This window comes from Oncorhynchus gorbuscha, linkage group LG08 (assembly GCF_021184085.1).
Source record: "Oncorhynchus gorbuscha isolate QuinsamMale2020 ecotype Even-year linkage group LG08, OgorEven_v1.0, whole genome shotgun sequence".
In the NCBI taxonomy this organism is placed as follows: Eukaryota; Metazoa; Chordata; class Actinopteri; order Salmoniformes; family Salmonidae; genus Oncorhynchus; species Oncorhynchus gorbuscha.
In genome coordinates, this window is record NC_060180.1 from 52,292,537 (window position 1) to 52,319,178 (window position 26,642).

The 26,642-nt window shown below is 43.8% G+C and overlaps 1 protein-coding gene across 2 annotated transcripts in view; it reads right to left on the bottom strand.

Annotated features, from left to right (window-relative positions):
• Window positions 1-2,333: 2,333 nt before the first annotated feature.
• Window positions 2,334-26,642, bottom strand: part of LOC124041799 (pre-B-cell leukemia transcription factor 1-like) — an 80,398-nt gene continuing 56,089 nt past the window's right edge. The window contains exons 3-9 of one of the 2 annotated variants that reach the window (XM_046359835.1): window positions 12,499-12,746; window positions 11,328-11,518; window positions 10,802-10,937; window positions 10,315-10,474; window positions 9,165-9,277; window positions 7,560-7,649; window positions 2,334-5,486 (exon numbers count right to left, since the gene is read on the bottom strand). In XM_046359835.1, the coding sequence (XP_046215791.1) occupies window positions 5,394-5,486; window positions 7,560-7,649; window positions 9,165-9,277; window positions 10,315-10,474; window positions 10,802-10,937; window positions 11,328-11,518; window positions 12,499-12,746 (1,031 nt within the window). In that variant the 3' untranslated portion in view covers window positions 2,334-5,393. The remainder of the gene's footprint in view (window positions 5,487-7,559; window positions 7,650-9,164; window positions 9,278-10,314; window positions 10,475-10,801; window positions 10,938-11,327; window positions 11,519-12,498; window positions 12,747-26,642) is intronic. The other variant, XM_046359836.1, reaches the window with a different exon arrangement.

The following is a 26,642-nucleotide window of genomic DNA, read 5'->3' on the forward strand; positions in this document are numbered from 1 at the left end:
CGCTGTTCTGTGTCCTTGTCTCGCCCTGTCGTGTTTTGTCTCCTTCAGATGCTGCGTGTGAGCAGGTGTCTTAGTCTGCTACGGTCGGTGCCTTCCCGAAGCAACCTGCAGTCAATGGTCGAGTCTCCAGTCTGTCCTCGTTACTACGAGTGGATTTAAGTTTTTTCCTGTTTTGTTTTCTTCTTGATTTTTCCAGGATTATTACTTTTGTCATATACTGGAATAAAGACTCTGTTTTCGTTAAGTCGCTTTTGGGTCCTCATTCACCAGCATAACACCAGATTCTGCTGAAGGCGATTGAATTGAATAAAATGAGTTGAAAGAACTTAAAGAAATCGGCCTTGGATAATCCAAATCCTTCTTGTAATTGATTGAATGACAGTAGAGATCCATTATAGTACACATGTTTCAAATTCATGTTGCTACTTTGGAACCAGGACTTTAAACATTGGAGGTCAAGTGGGATTATTCCAAACAGGGGTGCGTGATGATCCATCTCATGAATTGATGAACATTTTCCCAAATACAAATGGAATTGAGAATCATTGGATTGTCTGTTTTTTTCTTCAATGCCTTGGACCCGAAGTAGTGAATATCGTGTATTTTGGATCATAAGGTATTACTTTGGTGGCTTTGATACTTCTCCATGAGTTCATGAGTTCACTTCTTATGCAGGCCATTGTCATTGAATGACCTAAATGAAATGATAGGGTTGTTGGGGGCCATGACAATTTTAGGAGTGTCAGCAAGCTGTCAAGTACGGTGCTGTGAAATGGACTTCAGACTATGATCATGTCACAAACAGTATACCATAATATGAACATCAAGTGATGGGCAATGCTCTTCTTTTGTTTTCATCATTTTAATTTTGCCTGATTTGAGAGGGATCAAGGTTTGGACACTGATCAAGTGTGTGTGGTCAAATCGTTTTGATGCCATCTCTGTTTTAGAGAAAGAGTCCTGTTTCCTCTCAGCCCTGGGGCCGGTGAGCAGTCCGGCTCTGGCATTTCACCATCCCTCAGCAGTCAAGCCTAGTGTCTATCTATTCTACAGCCCTCTCTGCCTACTGTCCCTTTCTCCCACTATCACACACTATATTTAGGCAATTATGAATATGCAGCAGTTGTGAAAGTAATTCTGCCAGACATGCCACTGTCCAGCCAAATAATGTCTTCATTGGTAGTATAGAGGGTTTTACCCAACAACAACGTGGCCACTCAAGCTCCACTGTCTGTTTCATTCAAGGGTACGAGACAACAAGAGGAAGTGATTGAGTTCCTGGTTGACCTACTTACAGGAGATAACACCCTCCACATGCTAGTAAGCACACACACACACACACATGCGCACGCGCGTGCACACACACATGTCTTAAATGTCCCCTCTGTTTATTGGAAAGGGTCTCACAATATTTGACTTGTGAGATGTTGCAGCCTTCCATCTGCCCGTCCTTATCCAATCAACCGTTTGTGGAGAGGAGAAATCCCTCACTATCTTCATAATGTCCACACCATAGTACTGGTATCCATAGCAGCACGGACATCAACATAGCCATGGTTTACTGTTCTATTTTTCAAATTGCCCACATTGGCCAATTCAGATACTGTGAAATATCACTGCTTTGGATGACAATGGTCATCTTCTGTCTGTGTGACTCTCTGATGTCCATCGCCTGGCTACAGCTCAAATGACCTTTACCATGGAAGCTCTCTGAAGAACACATCCTGCCTGACGCTTTGTACTGTGGGCGGCCCAGTATATTTCTACGGAAGGAGCTGTGGAAATGTCAGATAACATGAGGCAAAGGGGGACCTGACCATTGGTTGTCTAAACGGTGTGAGGATTTGACTGGCACAAAAGCTCTTGGAAAACACTGAAATTGAACGTCCTTCATGTTTGGCGTAACAAAACACTCCAGGGCTTCAACATTTCCATAACCTAAGGGTTATGCTCACATGCATATAAACTGTTAGAGCCAAATCCCTTCACGATGCCCTCGTTGTCAGATGTGACTCCTAAGGTCATATAACAAAGCATGCTGCAGGCCTTCACATCAACTAGTAATGAAAATGCCTGAACGATGATTAGATACATGTTGGACTATAAATAAGCGATAGAATGTTACAAATAGAATACAAATATTTTTCTGATATCCGTAATCCTGGCATGTTATTGACAAGACCAAGTGAACCAGAATACTATCTGAAACATATGTAAATGTGTGACAAATGATTCAAAAACACAGTAGTATTTTATTAAAGGACAAATTACATGCATTGTATATATATATATATATATATATATATATATATATATATATACACACCTCTCCTTTCAGCTATCAAAACAAAAAAAGCTATTTTATATGGAGTGTGTTATCATATTGCATTTATTGGCAAACAAGCATACGTATTTCTAAATCTGGATCCGGAGGGAATGGGTTGTAGAGCTCAGGGTCCCTGTAGAGTATCAAGTAGTTGAGATTCACTTGTAGTTAATACGGGAGTTACAGACAGTTTTATTGAGAGTTATTCCAAAATGAATAAATTATGAATACTTCTACTTTGGCACAACAAATCAATTAATTAGAGGGGACATGGCAAGTGAGCTTTTTTGAACTTGTTAGTACATTGTTTGGGAAACTGAATTTACAATTGGTGCATTAAAATCCATATCACATTTTTTTTAAACTATAACATTTTGCAAAACTGGCAAATATCAGTATATTATTCTTGTTTTCTCGCTCAAATATTCAATAACAAAATGCCATTGTTTTGTCTTGATGTATTATATAGTAGTATAATAAGTTTAATGTTGAAAGTGTAGAAATGATGGTTCAACAAAGAAAGTCAAGTACAATGAGGCAATGTTCACAGAATCACATCATGAGAGAGCTAATTGACAAGAAAATGGGAACCATGAAGTACAATAGCACACTATAAAAAGTAAATAACAAAATACTAAAGAATAACTATAGTCCACACAACATAAGGACAAGTATATCAAATGTCCAAACATCTTTGTTTGTCTGAAGGAATTTTCACATCTCTAGTTTTGCTATGGACATTACAGACCTTTTGGCACAACATTCAAAATGCTCATGAATTCTGAGGACTGATAGAAGTCAATTTAAGAAGTGAACAGCAAGGACACAGGTAACATTCTTGATACGGTGAAAGAAAGAATGCTGTCATATACAGTAACATTTTGTAATACAAATTCAAATGGCAAAAAAAGAGAGAAGAGAAACAAAAATCAACTCTGGGTTTAAAGAACAATATAGTTCCATTGCAGGAGAGTGCCTTGGAACAGTGGCGGAACAATGAACACTGAATCACAGGAAAACAATGTATCTTCTGAGCTATGTCACGGGGTAAACAAGCATCTCATGACCTGCGCATCACGGCTACTGTAAGTTCAGTCCTGGTGTTACCTGCATCAGCGGAGCTCGGAGTAACTGAACCATATTAACGTAACGACTTCCCCTTTTAACTACATTCTGATTCCATGTACTCAAAAACAAACTGTTACTACACAGATCCTTGACAGAGATTTTCTCCAGAAAGGGTTTCTTCTACAATGGCTTTTCAATTAGGCAGCATTGTTCAGTTGGTTATCGATTTCATTTCCCCCCAGTTAGGATTGCTGCACCAGAATTGGGACAGTTGGCAAAAGGTAAAGTGAGAAATCTAATATAAGTATATGAGTGAATGTAGCTAGATGGGTTACGACCTCTAAATAAAAAATAGATCAACAAATATAAGAGTTTTGGTTAACAGTAGCATTTGGCGACTAAAAAAACAAATGAATTTGAAGTGAGACAGCGAACGAGGAAATGACATTAGACAAGGACAAAATTACTTGATGTTTTCACCACTTTGCTCATTATGTCTGCTCTTATTGGCCCCCATAGGCTCCAAAACAATCAGACACAGGAAGTGATTCCAAATGACTTTCAGATTGAGACGATGTGTTCTTTTGTTTAGTTTATTCTCACTGGAATGAATGATGTGATTCAAACTCGTCTGGGTTGTTGATGACAGGTGTTTATTTCCTTTTTTTCTCCTTTTACACATGACATAACTGTAACTTCACACGTTTACCTCTGATGAGACACTGATACTCAATGAGGTGGCTGTTAAAAAGGAAGGCTTTCCTCAGGCCCTCAGACAATCAACAGCACATACTCTGTAGCTTTTTCCCAATATCCACACTAGCATACTTAGAATGAAGCATGTATTGGGCATGCATTCTAAGTGGTGCGTAGCCTGGCTGACGAGCGACCAACGTGCTGTGACGTCGAGAGCCTGGTGTTAGCAAGACTAAGTGGCACGCTAGTATGGATATCAGAAGAGAGCCCTATGAGTGCTTGTGGGCCCACAGATCTCCTGCGTTCTTATCAAAGGGGTCATGGGGCAGAAGTTTATAAATCAGGAAGACACACATCTACAATGTATATTCAATTGTCTACTCAATTTCCATTAAATCCTTTAGATTCGCCAATGAGCATTCTCGTACCAGCATGTTTTCCTTTTCTAATGCCTTCCACCCAGATTGAAGACCTGCTAGTCAGGGTGAAGGGTCCTCAGAGTTCACTGGGCTGACCTGCTTTCCCTAAAAGTCCTCTACGGAGAAACTAATACAAAAACATTTAGTAAATCAAGTTCTAAGTCTTCTTGGTTATTTCCCTGTGGGAGAGGGTAAAGCGAACACAGTTCATCAAGCACACACTGTAAACAGGGGAGCAACATTAAAAGCCTATTTGGCATACCATCGAATAGGCGACCCACTGGGCACAGATGTTAATTCAACGTCGGCTCCACATTGGTTCAACGTAATTTCCTTGAAACGAAGTGGAAACAACGTTGATTCAACCAGTATGTGCCCAGTGAGGAGGGACCGCAAAACAAAGAATGGCGAAGTGCTTCTTCCTTGACAAAGTTGACAAAGTTCATGTTTTAGAAAACAAATAATGCTCTTTCATATTTGTTTACTTTTTAGTCGCTGAGAGGTAGAATTAAGCATTTGAATTGAAGTCTACAGGTTTGGTTGTCTAAATGTATTTTTATCACTTAATATCATCAATATGAGTAAACCCATCACAGGTAAGTAAGCAATCCAGCCCTCTGAATATCCTGTGAAATCTGTACAAACATTTGTATTAACAACTTTTGTATCGTTTTGATTTTTGCTTTGAAATTCTATTACTGTATGTATGCATCTCAAATGTCCCGTAGTACTGTAGCTGAGGAAAGGTTGCTATAGTTATGGTTTTCACAGCACCCCTGAAATCTACAGGACACTGTGTAGTATGCCGCTATGTTTAGGACTGTGATTGGCTCTGCCAGTTCATCGTTGGGTTGTGGGGATGGTGTATGTGGAGGGTCAAATAATCAGTTGGAAGTATCCGAGTGAACACTTCCAGGTCCTTCTATGGGCGAGGTCACTGACGAGGGGGTCGGAGCATCCTGCCATCCACCATTTGTCTGTGGAGCAAAAATAAATCAATCACATTTCTAGAGATAAAATTGTGAGACAATTTGTTGTATGCCTCAGGACACATTTCCTCATAGATACAGGAATAATTTCACATACTGTGTATTATTTGAGCTATATCTGTAGCTAACATGAAACTCTTGAACTGACAAACACCCTTTTGTACTCTGCGGGATTATGCATCTTCCAAATGTATTACAAGTACAATTATTCTATCAAGGCACTACAATATAAGACTCCATTTGCCATCTGTCTCAAAATGGCCTCATGTACAGACAATAAAGAGACATGTTATTGAAAACATATAGACAGCTCTTGCACACAACCTCCAAGAGGGTTGATGGGAGAATCAATTATATCAAATTATCACATCCGCTACTGGGATGAAAATATAATGGGTTTGTAAAATAGGAGGCAATTTCAATTCCCAGAAGATAGGTAGGCTAAAGAGCATTTGGGACATTAACGGCAATTTCCATGCCATCGGTGAAAGCTGTTGGAGATGGGCTTTGGCACCCTCTTATTTTCAAAACCTGTTATTTCACATAGAGCCAGTCTTTCATCACATTTGAACCGAGGGGAGAGAAAAGAAAACGTTTAAAATCTTCAGCTTTGGTGACACCCTCCGCCTATTTCACAGCCGTAATTACTGTTCAATGATAGAAGAGGAGAGGTCTGTGAACGCTGCTTCCTGCCTCAGCTCAGTCATTAGAAACCTCAGAATGAGTGGAAATTGTTTAGCTGCACAATGAAAAAGATCCATCCAGGATCGAAAGCTTCTACAGAAAAAAATAATAACATGATTTCTACAATTTAAAAGAAGAAGTGTTTTAGAATGACATAATCTTTTCAGTGTTTGGATTTGGCATAGGCCTATTTATTAGGCCTATTTATTCACTGCAAGTTGATGTTCGAATACTTTCAAAAATAATTGCATTCAGATTCGGCTCAGATTTTGAGGTATGGGGCAGAAGGTCCCAAAATCTGCACAGACAGATGTGTGTTTAAGACTGATGAGCTGCAAATGTGAATGCCCGTACTGTTTGGCCAAAGGCTGCTTCCCAGAAACCACCTTCTATGCATCCATTGACTAACATACCGCAACCGACCGTGCTCTTATCATCGGCCATTTTCATCAGCCATCATTTAGCTTAGTTCTAACATAGCTTACTGAGGAAGCTAACGGAGGGGTTGCATGGAGAACGTCTTCCTTCCACCACTACATCATTTTTTGGCATCTTGTCTAGGATATTACAGGGCGCGCTGCTGTCGGCGTCATTGTGGTTGTTGGACGAATGAATCGACCAATGCGCTCAGACTGCTGGCCCAGACCCCCTCTCAGCCTGCTGTGACTGTCTTATTGATTCCCCTCTCTACAACACAGCCTGTCACTGTAGATCTTAACACTACACCCACCCCCTCCAGTGTTCCTAGCCCTGCCCTGCCCTGACACAATACCCCTTTCAGAACGTGCTGTTCTTAACATCAGCTTGTCGAGTTATTTTAGGGTGGTAAGTAAATTGGACTGGAGCTTGTACTCCAGGGCAATTTTTATTTTTATTTTTTTGTGACTCCAAATGAGGTCTGTGCTTCTTTTCATTTGGTGCCATGTGAGCTGAGTGTTGGACAGGCAGGGGGACACCTGTGGCCTTGCTCCTGTCGGCTGCAGGTGCCTCGCTAACACTAATGTCACCAGACAGACAAGCTCTAAGCGCGTCCGTACGTCCAGCCGACCGGCTTCTCGCTCTGTCTGACTCCTGCCTTGTTGCCTGGCGCCCAGGGCATGACCGGCACAGGGGCCGTTGCCTGGACAACAGCCCAGCCACCAACAGGCCACTGCTAACTAAGTGGCATCCCACACCCGTTGGCTTTGAAATAATTGGGCAAAGGGACAAACTGAAACCTAATAAAGGTATTGCATCGGAAACAAAAGAAGAATAGCTACAGAAGTATAGTATAGAAATAGTTAGCCTCTTTTTCTTTCAAAGAGACCAAAGTAGGAATAGAAAGGCAATATTGTGTTGAAATGACAGACGGTTGTTTCTTGGTGGTGGTGTTCTTACATTGATGCCCTGTGGACTGTACATCTGGCTGGCGACGAGACTGTCACTGTATCCTCCTGTCTGGCTGATAACATGGCGAAGAGTATCCACCTGGAACAGAGAGAGAGAGAAATGTGTGGGTCAGACAGACAAAAGCTAGACATGACAAAGACCTTCATGCATAAGGTCAGAGAGCAAAAGGGTATCCTGGGAAAGGTTACAGCATCGGTTTAGAATGATCAGGTTCAACACAAAAGATATCACAAATGAACAAAGACAAATGACCACAAACACCATCACGAGGGAACTTCTATGAATATCTGGTGAACAAAGACAAATGACCACAAACACCATCACGAGGGAACTTCTATGAATATCTGGTGAACAAAGACAAATGACCACAAACACCATCACGAGGGAACTTCTATGAATATCTGCTGAACAAAGACAAATGACCACAAACACCATCACGAGGGAACTTCTATGAATATCTGGTGAACAAAGACAAATGACCACAAACACCATCACGAGGGAACTTCTATGAATATCTGGTGAACAAAGACAAATGACCACAAACACCATCACGAGGGAACTTCTATGAATATCTGGTGAACAAAGACAAATGACCACAAACACCATCACGAGGGAACTTCTATGAATATCTGGTGAACAAAGACAAATGACCACAAACACCATCACGAGGGAACTTCTATGAATATCTGGTGAACAAAGACAAATGACCACAAACACCATCACGAGGGGACTTCTATGAATATCTGGTTAAAATTCAAAGAGGAACAAAACTGCAACAAATTGACTATTTCCAATTGCTTCTACGACTCAAAATTCATCTTCACTCCTCAGCGTCTGGGAAGACATTTTGAAGTGCGCAGCCAAATTACCTTTTGACAAGGACATTGTTTTTCAATGAAGTATCAACCCAGGAGACCTCTTATCCACCTTAGTGGGTTAATCCTATGCATATTTATGAAACACCTGAGCATTTGGAGAGTTGATTTAAAAAGAAAGGAAGGACGGATGGATGGAGGGATAGGGCTGGGGGGCTAGAGGGGGTTGAATCAAATGAGAATGTCACCACGGGTGGTAATCCTCCCACCCAACCTATTGTGAGTGAGACTCCCTCCCAATCCCAACACTCAGAAACTCTGTGCTGGCTATAGTTGTCCAACAGGGCAAGGTCAGAGGACTGTTGTGCACCAGTGGCTACGACAACTGTTGTCAGGAGTGTTGACGAGTCTTGTATTGTTTCCAAAACTGTCTGCAGTCGTCTATTCATTCATGAGCCTGACAATGGCCGCCATATTAGTGCTACGGCTAAAGGCCACGTATAACCTCTGTCTCACGGACTAGGTCAAGTGACTCTGCTCTGGGCTTTTGATGATTTCAATGGAACATTTCTTGGCCGGACAGTGCCTGAACCACTGAGCAGGGAAATTCAGTCTTCTAATATAAGACCCTGTATGGCTGTCCTCCGTGGTTGGTTGACTTTGCCTTCAACGGGCCACAAATTGGCCACTGTATGACTGCTAGCTGGGTTCCTATCTACATGACAACTAGTGTACCAATAATTCATGGGTTACGTACTAGTTTCTGCGAGGATCCTACCTGGGACTGAACGTTGGCCCCTACCCCAGCCCCCTGGTATGAGTCCCCATTCAGAGCCTGCACACTCATGAACAAGTCTCCGGAGTTTGACATGTTAAAAGAGCCAGCAGAACCTGGAAGGACAGACAGTGAAAGAGAGAACGAGAGAGAAGTGGGGAAGGACGGTGGAAAGAGAAGAGAGGAAAGAGGAGTTAACACGATCATGCAACCCGAAAAAGTGCAGTCAGGTGGGTTAGTGGGAGAGGGTTGAAAGCCAAATGTGGTGTTGTGAACAGGGAACGACATTAGTGACCAATCACCATCTACACTGACGATATGTACCTATGGAAATGTACTGGCAAGGGATGTTCTCAGCATAATATACTGTACCAATACAACTACACCAACTACTACTTCTGTGGTAATTTTGATGATAATCATATTATCAAGAATACTGAGGTTAGGGGTTAAAACCGGGGTGAAAGAAATGCAGAATAGATGGATTTTCTTGCAGTTTAAGTTCCTTGCTACCGGACCTGTTGGCTCATTAAGGAAGTGCTAATCGATCAGCAGGAAGAACTGAAAGAATCCTCTTTGTCCTTTAATGGAGCCAAACTTCCCAGATGTTAAAGGAGAATGCAGCCTAACTTGATTTCAAGGCAGAAAAAACACAAGACTAGACCATAGCCCAACACAGCTGAAGAGTCAACATGACAAAGGACTAGGCTGGGACGCCACAGGATAGTTATTTCTCTAACCAAGACTCCAAGAGTTCAATATGTCTACTGTGTTCACCCGACAAACCCCAGAGAGAGAGGGACCAGGCCACAGGTTATTGGGCCAGTTTAGGAAGGGGGGGGTGCAGACAGTATTTTGTTATTCAAAAGGAACAGAGCCGAGACTGGATTCTTGAGTTGGGGCCCAGGGTTGGGTAAAGCCAGGTTTTCTAATCAGTGCTCTACACCTCTCTGCTCAACTGTGTCATATTTCTGAATTGAATTGTCCATACTACTGTAGTGTGGATACCTTTCAATGTAGCTTATATAATGCTTCAGCACTCTATATGATCTAGCATTGTTCAGTTGGGTATACTATGCAGCCAAACTAACATTAACAGTACTGACTTGGTACCATACTGGTCAAATCCGTTATGGCTGGTATTGATACTGACCTGCAGAGTTGGGGGTGGAGGGGGAGTTGGCCTGGCTGCCATGGGCTGATACATTGGTTGCACTGACAGCTGTCTTCGCGGCGTACATGTTGGCTTCCTCTTGGAACTTGCCAATGTTTTTCTTGTATCGGATCCTCTTGTTTCCAAACCAGTTCGATACCTGTAACATAAAGTACATATTACATGACAAGAAATTAAACTAAAGTTTATTACAACGATTGTTTGAGCAAGGTATTATGTAGAAAACACATCTTTCAAGAAACCAGATTGTCAAGAAACCAGATTCCCATTGAGAGTGACACGAGCTCTGGTCAAAAGCAGTGCACTATGTGGGGAATAGGGTGCCATTTTGGATGCAGTCTCTTCTAGCAGACTTCCTGTGACATAGCAGTGTGAATGCAATTGTCAAACAAAATGGCCATGCTAGCTAGATGGCTCATAGGTTTATGTGGGTCAAGAAACAAGACTATGTGGCGGCATAGTGTACCTGTGACACTGTGATGGAGCACTTCTTGCCCAGCTCTTCCTTGGCCTCCTCACTGGGGTAGGGGTTGGACAGGTGGGAGTAGAAATACTCATTTAGGATCTCTGTTGCCTGCTTGTTGAAGTTCCTTCTCTTTCGTCTGCAGAGAGAGAGAGAGAGAGAAATATATTAAACATCACAATTACAGGTCATTTCCTTCATTACAGTATATTAGAGAGAGATAGCTGGACTACATTGTCTCCATCATCGCACGCACTCTACAAAAATCTGTTGTCTTTGGTGTAGAGCGACCCAGGATACACTCTGTTTTTTATTGATTTTTATCAGCAGACACACGCAGAGAGAGACACACACAGACACGTCACACACACACACACACACACACACACACACACACACACACACACACACACACACACACACACACACACACACACACACACACACACACACACACACACACACACACACACACACACACACACACACACACACACACACACACAGTCCCACACAGTCCCACACAGACCTGGCGTCGAGGAAGCGTGAGCGTAGGATCATGACGGCCTCGCAGGTGCTCTGTTTGAGCTGCATCTGGATGGAGCTGAACTTGCGGTGGATGATGCCCACCATGCGCTCGATCTCTTTGGGTGAGATGGGCCGCGTGCGACTCTGCTCCCTCAGCAGGTTCATCACATGGGTGGTGAACTCGTTACATGCCTAAAGACAGACACACTCATATGAGGCAGATAGCAATCGCACGCACTTGGATACAGTAGAGAAGTAAGACACTGCTAGCATTGTGCGTATTACCAGTATCATAAGTAGTGGTAGTAATACTATCGATGTACAGTAATGTGGCAGTAATGCATTGCAGTGCTGTGGCAGAAACAACAGCAGTGGATGGGGTAGACAAGCAGTGAGAATTTCTTTGTCTATTGAGGAGACCTTTTCTTCAATCGTGAGGAAGAAAGTGACAAGTGAAGACGTCTAAAATGACAGGAGGCTTTCATTCCTGTTCAAGTTCAGCAGGTTTGAACTGTCTTCCTGTCTCTCTCTCGCTCCACTTCCCTCTCTGTCTTTTCACTCAGTGTCTCTCTCATTCTCTTTCTCTGTCAGAATCAGTCACTGGGAAGTGTCTGCTGCGTTTGGGGACAGGGGAGTCTGTTGATTGTCAGCACCAGGGTCGTGTCAGTTGAAACGAGACTCAGTTCATAGCAAACAGCCGTTCCGCCCGTACACTCAGTTGCAGTAGTACACGTAGCGGTGACATGAGTATTCTCAGGTGCAAATGTAACACTGCGACAGGAAGTGATGACGGGCCTGCTTTGAGATGATGACAGGCGGTAATATATTTGACATCAATGGGAAGGACGGGATGCTCTCTTGGCATAGGACTTGTGTGTGACTGATAAAATGATTGCCAGCTGAAAAGGGATTTCTGAAAGCGTGGTTGTGTGCACTGACTTGTGTGCAGTCTGAGTGTAGTGAGATTGCAGTGGGGTCATCTATTGGAAGGGAGAGAGGACAGTTACAAGGGTCCTCAATATGTAGCGAGATGGCAGAAATCAGAGTAGGGGGGAGCTTAGGTCGAAAGGGGTTACCTATAGGAAGTGAGAGGGGTTGTGAGGGTCTTCGTAGAGCAGAGAGGGCTTATGGAAAAGGAAAGAGCGTTTACGAGGGGTCTGGTCTGTCCTCACCTGTTCATACTTCTCCAGCTCTGTGTGGTAGATCCCGCGGATCTGAGTCAGCTTGGCCCGGTAGTCTGAGTGTTCTGTTGAGTTGTCCTGGCCCACCCCTCCTCCCGCTGCTGCCGCCGCTGCTGCTGCTGCCGCAGACCCGCCCCCTTTCTCTGGTCCGGACACGCCCTCCGCCAGCAGCATGTTGTCCAATCGCATGAGCTGGGCATCTGGAGCATCGTCCTCCTGGGTGCCACGGATACTGAGCACTGTAGAGACAATAGTTAGTAAGAAACTTCTCTAGTGATGTAAAAACGAACACAACACTGATGCATTGCAAAGTCCGATGATCAGCACTGCAAAGAAAAGAGGCCCAGTTAATATGAATGAACAGTGTTTGGGTGAGAAGTGGAGTGAGTGTACCAGTCACCAATGGTGAGAATGCAGTCTACTACTCTATTTTCTTCTTATTATAGTCTGCAACCTGTTCTGTGTGAAATATGACCATATCTTTAATAGCCCATGACTGTGCCATAAAAACCTGGATGTTAGTGAGCCTGGCAGCACCCAAGATAATAAAACTATCATCTCATTGATTTTGAATATCATTTCATGTAAATTATTAACACAGACTTCCATGAGAGTTCATTTTCCTTTGCATTCCAGGAGAGCAGATTACGATATTTACTCAGTGGCTAAAACAATAACATTGTGTCATAAAAAGATTAGAATCTTCCCGGTCAGCAAACTAATAATATCATCATTCATAACCTAATGGGTTAAAATGCTGTAATAAATTAAATGTCTAATATCAATATAGATCATCTCAGTGATAAGGGACAAAACAATGTATCAAAACTGTTCGCTGCCCTGGCCCCCCAATGGTGGAATGGTGGAACAAACTCCCTCACGACGCCAGGACAGCGGAGTCAATCACCACCTTCCGGAGACACCTGAAACCCCACCTCTTTAAGGAATACCTAGGATAGGTTAAGTAATCCCTCTCACCCCACCCCCCCTAAGTTTTAGATGCACTATTGTTAAGTGACTGTCCCACTGGATGTCATAAGGTGAATGCACCAATTTGTAAGTCGCTCTGGATAAGAGCGTCTGCTAAATGACTTAAATGTATGTAAATGTAAGAGAAAAAGATAAGATGCTGCCTTAGTCTTATTTATGCATCACAGTCACATCATGATAATTGTTTTTTAACTTAAAGATGCACTATGCAGAAATCACTCTGCCATTTTCTGGTGGCTAAAATTCTAAAATAATTTGCCTAATTTCAGTTTAGTGTAGAGAATCAATGTACCATCTAAACCGCCGCAAAATATATTTTCCATAAACCAAAATATTGTATTTTCAGCTGTTTGAAGTTGGTGTACAAAACCAAAAGTAAAAATAGAAATAGGGCACATAGAACAGATATACAGCTTCTTAGACCTGATTTCAATGAGAATGACAGATCTATATATCACATTTCTATGTGCATTTGGTTGAGTTGCCCAAAAAGTTACATATTGCGGCTTTAATAAATAAATACTAAGCTAGATTTTGAGTAACGCTAGAAAACAGCAAAATTCAAGGACTCCCTATGGCTGAAGAAACGGTGCTAACAAGGTAGTTGTCAGACATATGTCAGACATATTTAGGCGACTGGCCATTCTGGCTACTGGCCCACTGCTGTCCGTGTTCACAAAGTTTGGGGTGTCCAGTCACAGTGATGGGTGTAGTGGCCCTAGTTTGAACCTTGGCCTCACCCCTCACACCCCCACAGACACTGAGCTCTCTGCTACCTCCCCCCTCCAGCCAGTACCACAGAGTGCAGAAGGATGTTTCATGGCTCATACCCCCACAGACACTGAGCCCTCTGCTACCTCCCCCCTCCAGCCACACTGCACACTGCCCTAACCCATCTGGACAAGAGGAATACCTATGTGAGAATGCTGTTCATCGACTACAGCTCGGCATTCAACACCATAGTACCCTCCAAGCTCGTCATCAAGCTCGAGACACCCCGCCCTGTGCAACTGGGTACTGGACTTCCTGACGGGCCGCCCCCAGGTGGTGAGGGTAGGCAACAACATCTCCTCCCCACTGATCCTCAACACTGGGGCCCCACAAGGGTGCGTTCTGAGCCCTCTCCTGTACTCCCTGTTCACCCACGACTGCGTGGCCACGCACGCCTCCAACTCAATCATCAAGTTTGCGGACGACACAACAGTGGTAGGCTTGATTACCAACAACGACGAGACGGCCTACAGGGAGGAGGTGAGGGCCCTCGGAGTGTGGTGTCAGGAAAATAACCTCACACTCAACGTCAACAAAACTAAGGAGATGATTGTGGACTTCAGGAAACAGCAGAGGGAACACCCCCCTATCCACATCGATGGAACAGTAGTGGAGAGGGTAGCAAGTTTTAAGTTCCTCGGCATACACATCACAGACAAACTGAATTGGTCCACTCACACAGACAGCATCGTGAAGAAGGCGCAGCAGTGCCTCTTCAACCTCAGGAGGCTGAAGAAATTTGGCTTGTCACCAAAAGCACTCACAAACTTCTACAGATGCACAATCGAGAGCATCCTGGCGGGCTGTATCACCGCCTGGTACGGCAACTGCTCCGTCCTCAACCGTAAGGCTCTCCAGAGGGTAGTGAGGTCTGCACAACGCATCACCGGGGGCAAACTACCTGCCCTCCAGGACACCTACACCACCCGATGTTACAAGAAGGCCATAAAGATCATCAAGGACATCAACCACCCGAGCCGCTGCCTGTTCACCCCGCTATCATCCAGAAGGCGAGGTCAGTACAGGTGCATCAAAGCTGGGACCGAGATACTGAAAAACAGCTTCTGTCTCAAGGCCATCAGACTGTTAAACAGCCACCACTAACATTGAGTGGCTGCTGCCAACACACTGACACTGACACTGACTCAACTCCAGCCACTTTAATAATGGGAATTGATGGGAAATGATGTAAATATATCACTAGCCACTTTAAACAATGCTACCTTATATAATGTTACTTACCCTACATTATTCATCTCATATGCATATGTATATACTGTACTCTACATCATCGACTGCATCCTTATGTAACATATGTATCACTAGCCACTTTAACTATGCCACTTTGTTTACATACTCATCTCATATGTATATACTGTACTCGATACCATCTACTGTATCTTGCCTATGCTGCTCTGTACCATCACTCATTCATGTATCCTTATGTACATATTCTTTATCCCCTTACACTGTGTATAAGACAGTAGTTTTGGAATTGTTAGTTAGATTACTTGTTGGTTATTACTGCATTGTCGGAACTAGAAGCATAAGCATTTCGCTACACTCACATTAACATCTGCTAACCATGTGTATGTGACAAATAAAATTTGATTTGATTTGAGTATCACAGAGTGCAGAAGGATGTTTCATGGGTCATACCCCCACAGACACTGAGCTCTCTGCTACCTCCCCCCTCCAGCCAGTACCACAGAGTGCAGAAGGATGTTTCATGGCTCATACCCCCACATACACTGAGCTTCTGCTACCTCCCCCCTCCAGCCAGTACCACAGAGTGCAGAAGGATGTTTCATGGCTCATACCCCCACAGACACTGAGTTCTCTGCTACCTCCCCTTCCAGCCAGTACCACAGAGTGCAGAAGGATGTTTCATGGCTCATACCCCCACAGACACTGAGCTCTCCACTACCTCCCCCTCCAGCCAGTACCACAGAGTGCAGAAGGATGTTTCATGACTCATACCCCCACAGACACTGAGCTCTCTGCTACCTCCCCCTCCAGCCAGTACCACAGAGTGCAGAAGGATGTTTCATGGCTCATACCCCCACAGACACTGAGCTCTGTGCTACCTCCCCCTCCAGCCAGTACCACAGAGTGCAGAAGGATGTTTCATGGCTCATACCCCCACAGACACTGAGCTCTCTGCTTACCTCCCCCTCCAGCCAGTACCACAGAGTGCAGAAGGATGTTTCATGGCACATACCCCCCAATGCACACAGATACACATTTATATACCCACCCCCACACCTACAAAAATGTTAACTTGTGACTGTTTACTTTATGTGACTGTGCTTCACTACGGTCCTGGACCAACAGGGCTGTTTCACTACGGTCCTGGACCAACAGGGCTGTTTCACTATGGTACTGGACCAACAGGGTTGTGTTTCACTATGGTACTGGACCAACAGGGCTGTTTCACTATGGTACTGGACCAACAGGGCTGTTTCACTATGGTACTGGACCGACAGGGTTGTGTTTCACTATGGTACTGGACCAACAGGGCTGTTTCACTATGGTACTGGACCAACAGGGCTGTTTCACTATGGTACTGGACCAACAGGGCTGTTTAACTATGATACTGGACCAGGGCTGTGTTTCACTATGATACTGGACCAACAGGGCTGTGTTTCACTATGATACTGGACCAGGGTTGTGTTTCACTATGGTACTGGACCAACAGGGCTGTGTTTCACTATGATACTGGACCAGGGTTGTGTTTCACTATGGTACTGGACCAACAGGGCTGTTTCACTATGGTACTGGACCAACAGGGCTGTTTCACTATGGTACTGGACCAACAGGGCTGTTTCACTATGGTACTGGACCAACAGGGCTGTTTCACTATGGTACTGGACCAACAGGGCTGTGTTTCACTATGGTACTGGACCAGGGTTGTGTTTCACTATGGTACTGGACCAACAGGGCTGTTTCACTATGGTACTGGACCAACAGGGCTGTTTTACTATGGTACTGGACCAACAGGGCTGTTTCACTATGATACTGGACCAACAGGGCTGTTTCACTATGATACTGGACCAACAGGGCTGTTTTACTATGGTACTGGACCAACAGGGCTGTTTCACTATGGTACTGGACCAGGGCTGTGTTTCACTATGGTACTGGACCAACAGGGCTGTTTCACTATGGTACTGGACCAACAGGGTTGTGTTTCACTATGGTACTGGACCAACAGGGCTGTTTCACTATGGTACTGGACCAACAGGGCTGTTTTACTATAGTACTGGATCAACAGGGTTGTGTTTCACTATGGTACTGGACCAACAGGGCTGTGTTTCAATATGGTACTGGACCAGGGCTCTGTTTCACTATGGTACTGGACCAGGGCTGTGTTTCACTATGATACTGGACCAACAGGGCTCTGTTTCACTTATGGTACTGGACCAGGCTGTGTTTCACTATGGTACTGGACCAGGGCTGTGTGTTGTGGACCACACTGCTCTCCCTCTGTCTGCCACTAGAAGGCTCCCTAAGTAAAGGAGCAGAGCTTTCTGTCTCCTCACAGAGGTGGTGAAAACAACCAGGTGTAGCCTGTTCATTTCATCCACCATCTTTACCAACAAAGACAGGCAGCATACACTACACTATCAGGACAGAGTGTCCTGCACCGATTCATCTATATACTAACCAACTATAAGGGCTAAATCATTCCCTGTAAACATGCAGTATTTACAATTGCTAAGAGTGACAATTTGACAGAATCTCGGTAAATGACAGTGGCTTGCTGAGAGAGAGATGTGCTGGAGTAGACTGTCTGTCTGGCACAAGGTTTCAGTATGTTGCTATGCTCTGGTCTGTGGCTTTGTCCATGGGATGAGCTGCCTGCCTGCTGACCTCTCCAGTGAGAGAGACGTCAAGATGGATTCTCAGGCCGTCATGGAGAACCGGTCTCTCCCATGAACCCTCTCCCCTCCCCCTCCCCTCCCTTCCCCTCCCCCTCCCTCACCCCAATCAGCTCCACCATCCGAGCATGCAGACTCAGGAGGCAAATGTCAATGGCTATCAGACGACTGGAAAGGTCAGGGGTTCAGAAAGGAGAGTGTGTGTGTGTGTGTGTGTGTGTGTGTGTGTGTGTGTGTGTGTGTGTGTGTGTGTGTGTGTGTGTGTGTGTGTGTGTGTGTGTGTGTGTGTGTGTGTGTGTGTGTGTGTGTGTGTGTGTGTGTGTGTTGCGGGCGTTGACTTCTGTCAATATTTCTCCTGCCTGCATTCCTTCAAAACTTAAAAAGCCCTAAAGCTACACATCATTTCCACCTCAGTCAGTCAACTCCTAACTCATCTCTCATTCCTCAGCCGTAGAACCCTCCCAACAGACCAACTCTCAGACACTGTCTCTCCAGTCACAGTCACTATCTCTAACCTCCGTGTCCCCTCTGAATTTAAAAGACTGAGACGAGATATAGAGAACAACAATATCGCCTTGCTATTCCTCACAGTCCAGTAGGACAACTTGACTAAAATACTGTGGGGTTCTTCTGACAACAACATGTAGGCTACTTCCGACTGGAGAGGAAACCTAATGGACCAAACTGATTTTTTTATTCTCCGTATCTTCCAGTACAAGACTAAAAGCATGAAATTGATTAAATAAACACAATTAATAAAAATAATCATACAATTCACTGTGCTGTAACATAATAACTCAAACCATAGCAATCAGCTTTATTTATTCCTGTTCAGTAAGGACAATGAAATCGATTAAATGCCTTAATTCCAGTCCAGCATCAGTGAACTCTGTCACCCTAAAACTTTACATTGTCATAATTATCTGGCAATAGGAGGCAGATTGATAATGCTACACCATAAATAAAATAAGAAAATGGCGCCGGAGAAGAAGGCTGACGTTTTACGTGTCACCAACCGATTGTGTTTTTGTTAGTTTATTTGCGTTGTTTGTAACTTATTTTCTACATAGTGTTGCTGCTACCGTCGCTTATGACCGAAAATAGCTGCTGGATATCGGGACTGCGAATACTATCAACATACAGCTTGCTGGTTATAAAAAATAACAGTGGCGTCTGGTAAGACAAGGAGCGGCGGACTATGTATTTTTGTCAATAACAGCAGGTGTACGATATCTAACAAATTCACGAGCTATTGCTCGCCTGAGGTAGAGTATCTCATGATATGCTGTAGACCACACTATCTCCCTAGAGTGTTTTTTTCGAAGCTGTTCGTAACCACCACAGACTGAGGCTGTCACTAAGACAGCATTGAATGAGCTGTATTTCGCCATAAGCAAACAAGAAAACAAAACGCTCACCCAGAGGCAGTGCTTCTAGTAGCCTGGGACTTTAATGCAGGAAAACTTAAATCTGTTTTACCAAATTTCTATCAGCATGTTAAATGTGCAACCAGAGGAAAAAAAAACTCTGGACCACCTTTACTCCACACAGAGACGCATACAAGGCTCTCCCTCACCCTCCATTTGGCAAGATGACCATAATTATATCCTCCTGATTCCTGCTTACAAGCTAAAATTAAAGCAGGAAGCACCAGTGACTAGATCAATAATGGTCAGATGAACCATGGTCAGATGAAGCAGATGCTAAGCTACATGACTGTTTTGCTAACACAGACTGGAATAGGTTCCGCGATTCCTCCGATGGCATTGAAGAGTACTGTCATGTTTTGTCATTTATTATCATGTCTTGTCCCTGTGCTTCCCATTCTATTCGTTTCCCTCTGCTGGTCTTATTAGGTTCTTTCCCTCTTTCTATCCCTCTCTCTCCCCCTCCCTCTCTCACTCTCTCGCTCTCTCTTCTCTCTATCGTTCCGTTCCTGCTCCCAGCTGTTCCTATTCCCCTAATCATCATTTAGTCTTCCCACACCTGTTCCCGATCCTTTTCCCTGATTAGAGTCCCTATTTCTCTTCTTGTTTCCCGTACCTGCCCTGTCGGATCCTCATTTATAATTCACCGTGCTGTGTCTATGTTTTGCCCTGTCGTGTCGTGTTTCCCTCAGATGCTGCGTGGTGAGCAGGTGTCTGAGTCTGCTAGGTTCAAGTGCCTTCCCGAGGCAACCTGCAGTTCTCGATCAAGTCTCCAGTCTGTTCTCGTCTTTACGTGTAGTATTATGCTTTTTTGTTTTGTAAAGTTTATTCTGGATTAAATACTCTGTTTTCGCCAAGTCGCTTTTGGGTCCTCATTCACCAGCATGACAAGTACACCACATCATTGGCTTTATCAATAAGTGCATCGATGACATCGTCCCCATAGTGACCGTACGTACATACCCCAACCAGAAGCCATGGATAACAGGCAACATCCGCACTGAGCTGAAGGCTAGAGCTGTCGGGATCAAGGAGCGAGACTCTAACCTGGAAGCTTATAAGAAATTAGAGGTCGACCGATCATGATTTTTCAACGCAGATACCGATATCGATTATTGGAGAACCAAAAAAAGCCAATACCAATTAATCACCCGGTTTTTATACATATATTTGTAATAATGACATTTACAACAATATTGAATGAACAATGAACACTTTTATTTTAACTTAATATAATACATAATTCAAATCTATTTAGTCGTAAATAAATAATGAAACATGCTCAATTTGGTTTAAATAATACAAAAATACAGTGTTGGAGAAGAAAGTAAAAGTGCAATATGTGACATGTAAAAAAAGCTAATGTTTAAGTTCCTTACTTAGAACATGAGAACATATGAAGCTGGTGGTTCAATATTCCCAGTTCTTCAATTTTTCCAGTTAACCTCTTCAACCTATGGAGGCGCTATTTCATTATTGGATAAAAAAACGTGCCCGTTTTAAGCGCAATATTTTGTCACAAAAAGATGCTCGACTATGCATATAATTGACAGCTTTGGAAAGAAAAACACTTTGACGTTTCCAAAACTGCAAAGATATTATCTGTGAGTGCCACAGAACTGATGCTACAGGCGAAACCAAGATGAAACTTCAAACAGGAAATGAGCAGAATTTTTGAGGCTCTGTTTTCCATTGTCTCATTATATGGCTGTGAATGCGCCAGGAATGAGCCTGCCCTTTCTGTCGTTTCCCCAAGATGTCTGCAGCATAGTGACGTGTTTGTAGGCATATCATTGGAAGATTGGCCATAAGAGACTACATTTACCAGGTGTCTGCCCAGTGTCCTTTGTCTAAATTGGTGCGTAATATTCAGCTGCAGGCATTTTCCCATGGGATTCAGAGGGGAAAGCACACTTCCACGAACGATATATCATCGAAGAGATATGTGAAAAACACCTTGAGGATTGATTCTAAACAACGTTTGCCATGTTTCAGTTGATATTATGGAGTTCATTTGGAAAAAAGTTTGGCGTTTTGATGACTGAATTTTCGGGTTTATTTGGTAGCCAAACATGATGTACCAAATGGAGCGATTTCTCCTATACAAAGAATCTTTTTGGACAAACTGAACATTTGCTATCTAACAGAGATTCTCCTCATTGAAAACATCCGAAGTTCTTCAAAGGTAAATGATTTTATTTGAATGCTTTTCTGGTTTTTGTGAAAATGTTGCCTGCTGAATGCTAACGCTAATACTGTTACACAAATGCTTGTTTTGCTATGGTTGAGAAGCATATTTTGAAAATCTGAGATGACAGTGTTTTTAACAAAAGGCTAAGCTTGAGAGCTAGCATATTGATTTCATTTCATTTGCAATTTTTGTTAAATCATCCCCTGTTTGGCGAAGTAGGCTGTGATTCAATGACAAATTAACAGGCACCTTATTGATTATATGCAAAGCAGAGACAAGCTAGTTAACCTTGAAATATCATCAACCATGTGTAGCTAACTAGTGATTATGTGAAGATTGATTGTGTCTTATAAGATAAGTTTAATGCTAGCTAGCAACTGAACCGTGGCTCCTTGCTGCACTCGCATAACAGGTGGTCAGCCTGCCACACATTTCCCTTGTGGAATGCAATGTAATAGGCCGTAATCGGCATCCAAAAATACAGATTACCGATTGTTATGAAAACTTGAAATCAGCCCTAATTAATCGGCCATGCCGATTAAATCGGTCAACCTCTATAAGAAATCCCGTTATGCCCTCCAATGAACCTTCAAACAGTCAAAGCATCAATACAGGACTAAGATCAAATCGTACTACACCGGCTCTGATGCTCGTCGGATGTGGCAGGGCTTGCAAACCATTACAGACTACAAAGGGAAGCACAGCTGAGAGCTGCCCAGTGACACAAGCCTACCAGACGAGCAAAACTACTTCTATGCATGCTTCAAGGCAAATAACACTGAAACATGCATGAGAGCACCAGCTGTTCCGCAGCCGACCAGGACGTGTAGTGCGAGCATGCGTTGACCAACTGGCAAGTGTCTTCACTGACATTTTCAACCTCTCCCTGTCCGATTCTGTAACACAAACATGTTTCAAGCAGACCATCATAGTGCCTGTGCCCAAGAATACTAAGGTAACCTGCCTAAATGACTACCGACCCGTAGCACTCAAGTCTGTATCCCTGAAGTGCTTTGAAAGGCTGGTCATAGCTCACATCAACACCATTATCCTGGAAACCCAAGCCCCACTCCAATTTGCATACCGCCCCAACAGATCCACAGATGATGCAATCTCTATTGCACTCCACACTGCCCTTTCCCATCTGGACAAAAGGAACACCTATGTGGGAATGTCATTCATTGACTACAGCTCAGCGTTCAACACCATAGTGTCCTCAAAGCCCATCAATAAGCTAAGGTCCCTGGGACTAAACACCTCCCTCTGCAACTGGATCCTGGACTTCCTGACGGGCCGCCCCCAGAGAGTGAGGGTAGACAACAACACATCCGCCAAGCTCACCCTCAACACAGGAGCCCCTCAGGGGTGCGTGTTCTGTCCCCTCCTGAACTCCCTGTTCACCCATGACTGCACAGACAGGCACGATTCCAACACCATCATTAAGTTTGCTGACACAACAGTGGTAGGCCTGATCACCGACAACAACGAGACAGCCTATAGGGAGGAGGTCAGAGACCTGGCCGTGTGGTGCCAGGATAACAACCTCTCCCTCAACGTGATCAAGACAACGGAGATGATTGTGGACTACAGGAAAAAGAGGACAAAGTACACCCCCATTCTCATCGATGGGGCTGCAGTGGAGTTGGTTGAGAGCTTCAAGTTCCTTGGTGTCCACATCACCAACAAACTAGAATGGTCCAAACACACCAAGACAGTCATAAAGAGGGCACGACAAAACCTATTCCCCTTCAGGAGACTGAAAAGATTTGGCATGGGTCCTCAGATCCTCAAAAGGTTCTACAGCTGCACTATCGAGAGCATCCTGACTGGTTGCATCACTGCCTGGCATGGCAACTGCTCGGCCCACTAAAAATTGTCAAAGACTCCAGCCACCCTAGACATAGACTGTTCTCTCTGCTACCGCACGGCAAGCGGTACCGGAGCGCCAAGTCTAGGTCCAAGAGGCATCTAAACAGCTTCTACTCCCAAGCCATAAGGCTCCTGAACATCTAATCAAATGGCTACCCAGGCTATTTGTATTGCCTCCCCTTCCCCTTCTCTTACGCTGCCCTCTGTTATTATCTATGCATAGTCACTTTAATAACTCTACCTACATACTACCTCAATTACCTCAACTAACCTGTGCCCCCACACATCGACTCTGTACCGGTACCCCCTGTATATAGTCTAGCTATTGTTACTTTACTGCTGCTATTTAACTACTTGTTACTTTTATTTCATATTATTATTAATATTTTTTAACTGCATTGTTGGTTAGAAGCTTGTAAGTACGCATTTCACTGTAAGGTTCACTGTAATACCTGTTGTATTCGGCGCATGTGAATAAGAAAATTGGATTTGATTTGAATTGTAGCAACAATGGTAATAGCGATATCTGGAAATACTGCAACAGTAAACCAATTTCCAGATACACATTAATGATAGCAAGCAATATATAGGCCTATTGGGGCCCTTCTTTGTGTAGGTTTTAAAACGTCTTTGTGTTCCAAAGGTATTGAAACTCCTGAAGGGGCAAGTCTACTGACCCCCCCCCCCCCCCACTGCTACTCTCTATTGTCATCTATGTATAGTCACTTTAATAATTCTACCTACATGTACATATTACGTCAACTGACCGGTGCCCCGGGAGATTGACTCTGTACCGTTACCCCGTGTATGTAGTCTCGCTATTGTTATTTTACTGCTGCTCTTTAATTACTTGTTACTTTTATTTCTTATTCTTATCCATATTTTTTAACTGCACTGTTGTTTCGGGGCTCATAAGCAAGCATTTCACTGTAAGGTCCACCACACCTGTTGTATTCGGCGCATGTAACTAAAACAATTTGATTTTGATTTGAAATAAATGGCTGTTACACAACATCAAATGAAAACCTTGGTATTGTTAGAATGGTGTTGTTTCCCATTGGTCCAACTCATTGATAGGTCTCTCAGGCCAGTATTCTCAGACCATCTGTACGTGGAGGAACATGGTTGGTTTGCAGTGGGTCTTATTTCAGACTAACAGTGTGTTTCTATAAAAAGACTGCCATCATTTCATCTTGACCGTTACAGACAGGCTTTAATTGAACAGTGAGAGGACTCACAATCTCCCTCCCTCTGTACTCATGTTTAATTCAACCTGTTTAATATCTCTCTCTCTCTCTCTGAATTAAGACTATTGTTTTGTTTTCGTTCAAATGACAGCTCATAGTCCGAACTTTTCTGTCTTATTGGGGTGTAAGATGTTTGCAAAGCACAAGTCTGAACACAAACACAAACCTACCACGCAGCCACCCATACAAACACACAGAAAATACAAATCCTTAAAACAGCCCTCTCTGCATATTGGCAGACTACCTCTCTCTCAGCCCCCAGCCCCGGCTCCCAGTGAGCGCTTTTAAATGAAAGCATGTTTAATTAATGATGTTGAAGTATTCTGTCACAATTAGGAAGATGTACGGCCAAACAAGGCAGCAGTGATTTCCCTGACAGCCATGATGAAGGTTTACCCTCCTTGCCTCTGACTGGCAGCTAGCAACCAACGCTGGACCGGTTCCATTTCACGTCGATACAGTAACGCAATACACTCCTCTGCAGTTCTGTGTGTATGTGTGTGTGCGTATGTCTGTATGTGTGTGTGTATGTACTGTATGTCTGTGTGTGAGTGCGCGCGTGCACATATCTGTGTGTATGTGCTTCCTCTGCCTTGGTCTGGACGAAGTCACAGTGCCAGGCATATAAGCAGGGTTTGTATTGATTCTGTGGGCACACGTCATCCAGGGTTTCAGCGATTCATAAATCAGCTGTGTTCCTGACACAGGAGCTCAGTGCTGTCTGTGTGGGCCTGTCTCTGTGTGTGTGTGTGTGTGTGTGTGTGTGTGTGTGTGTGTGTGTGTGTGTGTGTGTGTGTGTGTGTGTGTGTGTGTGTGTGTGTGTGTGTGTGTGTGTGTGTGTGTGTGTGTGTGTGTGTGTGTGTGTGTGTGTGTGTGTGTGTGTGTGTGTGTGTGTGTATTTGGGCCACAGTCAGCGGGAGTGGTTGCGACAGCAACATGCTAATGGAACATCACTACCATTCATCCCTGCCACACGGCATTCTGGGACAGAAAAAAACAACAACCTGAAATCCTGAAGAAGCAGTTTGATGATTTACAATGGACATGGTGAGTATCACAAACAACTAAAACAAATGATCAACAATATCCCTAGACCTTAGAGGGAAATTCACCTCTGTTTCACTGTATATGCCCATTCATATGGAATCATCGCTCAAGGCATTAAACTCATCCACTGCTCTGCATGTGTTGGTATCATGGTATGAGGAATCTGTCAGCACAGAAACAATACATTATATTAAATTCTGAGTGGTTCATCTGATAGAAGCATAAGCTACTGATGCTAAGCAGCGCAATATTTATTACATGTATGGGTATCTACTGGCACAGTCAGTCTACAAGCATGTTATGTTCCTTATTTTAAATCATCAAGCAGTTTTGTCCTTAGAAATGTTTACTCCCCACTGTGTTCATTTCGGGAAAGTCTCCTTGGCCCAAAATGTCCACTCCATCACCAGATAATGGGGACTAGAACAACTCCGGTACACAAGGGCAAAGCCATAAAGAACCTCTAAAACACTTGCTTTATGCTTTATCAGCCATCTCCAGAGTCATGTTTGAAAGCGGGCCGACCCAGAGTGTTATAGCTGACAGAGGCCGGGCAGACGACAAGGACAATAAAAAAATAAGGGAACAAGAAAGAGAGAGAGAGGAGGAAGAAGGAAGGTTGGGGAAAAAAGTGGAGAGGGATGGATTTATGGAGGGAGGGAGAGAGGAAAGTCGAAAAATAAAAATGGAATATGAAAGCGAGGAGGTGTCAATT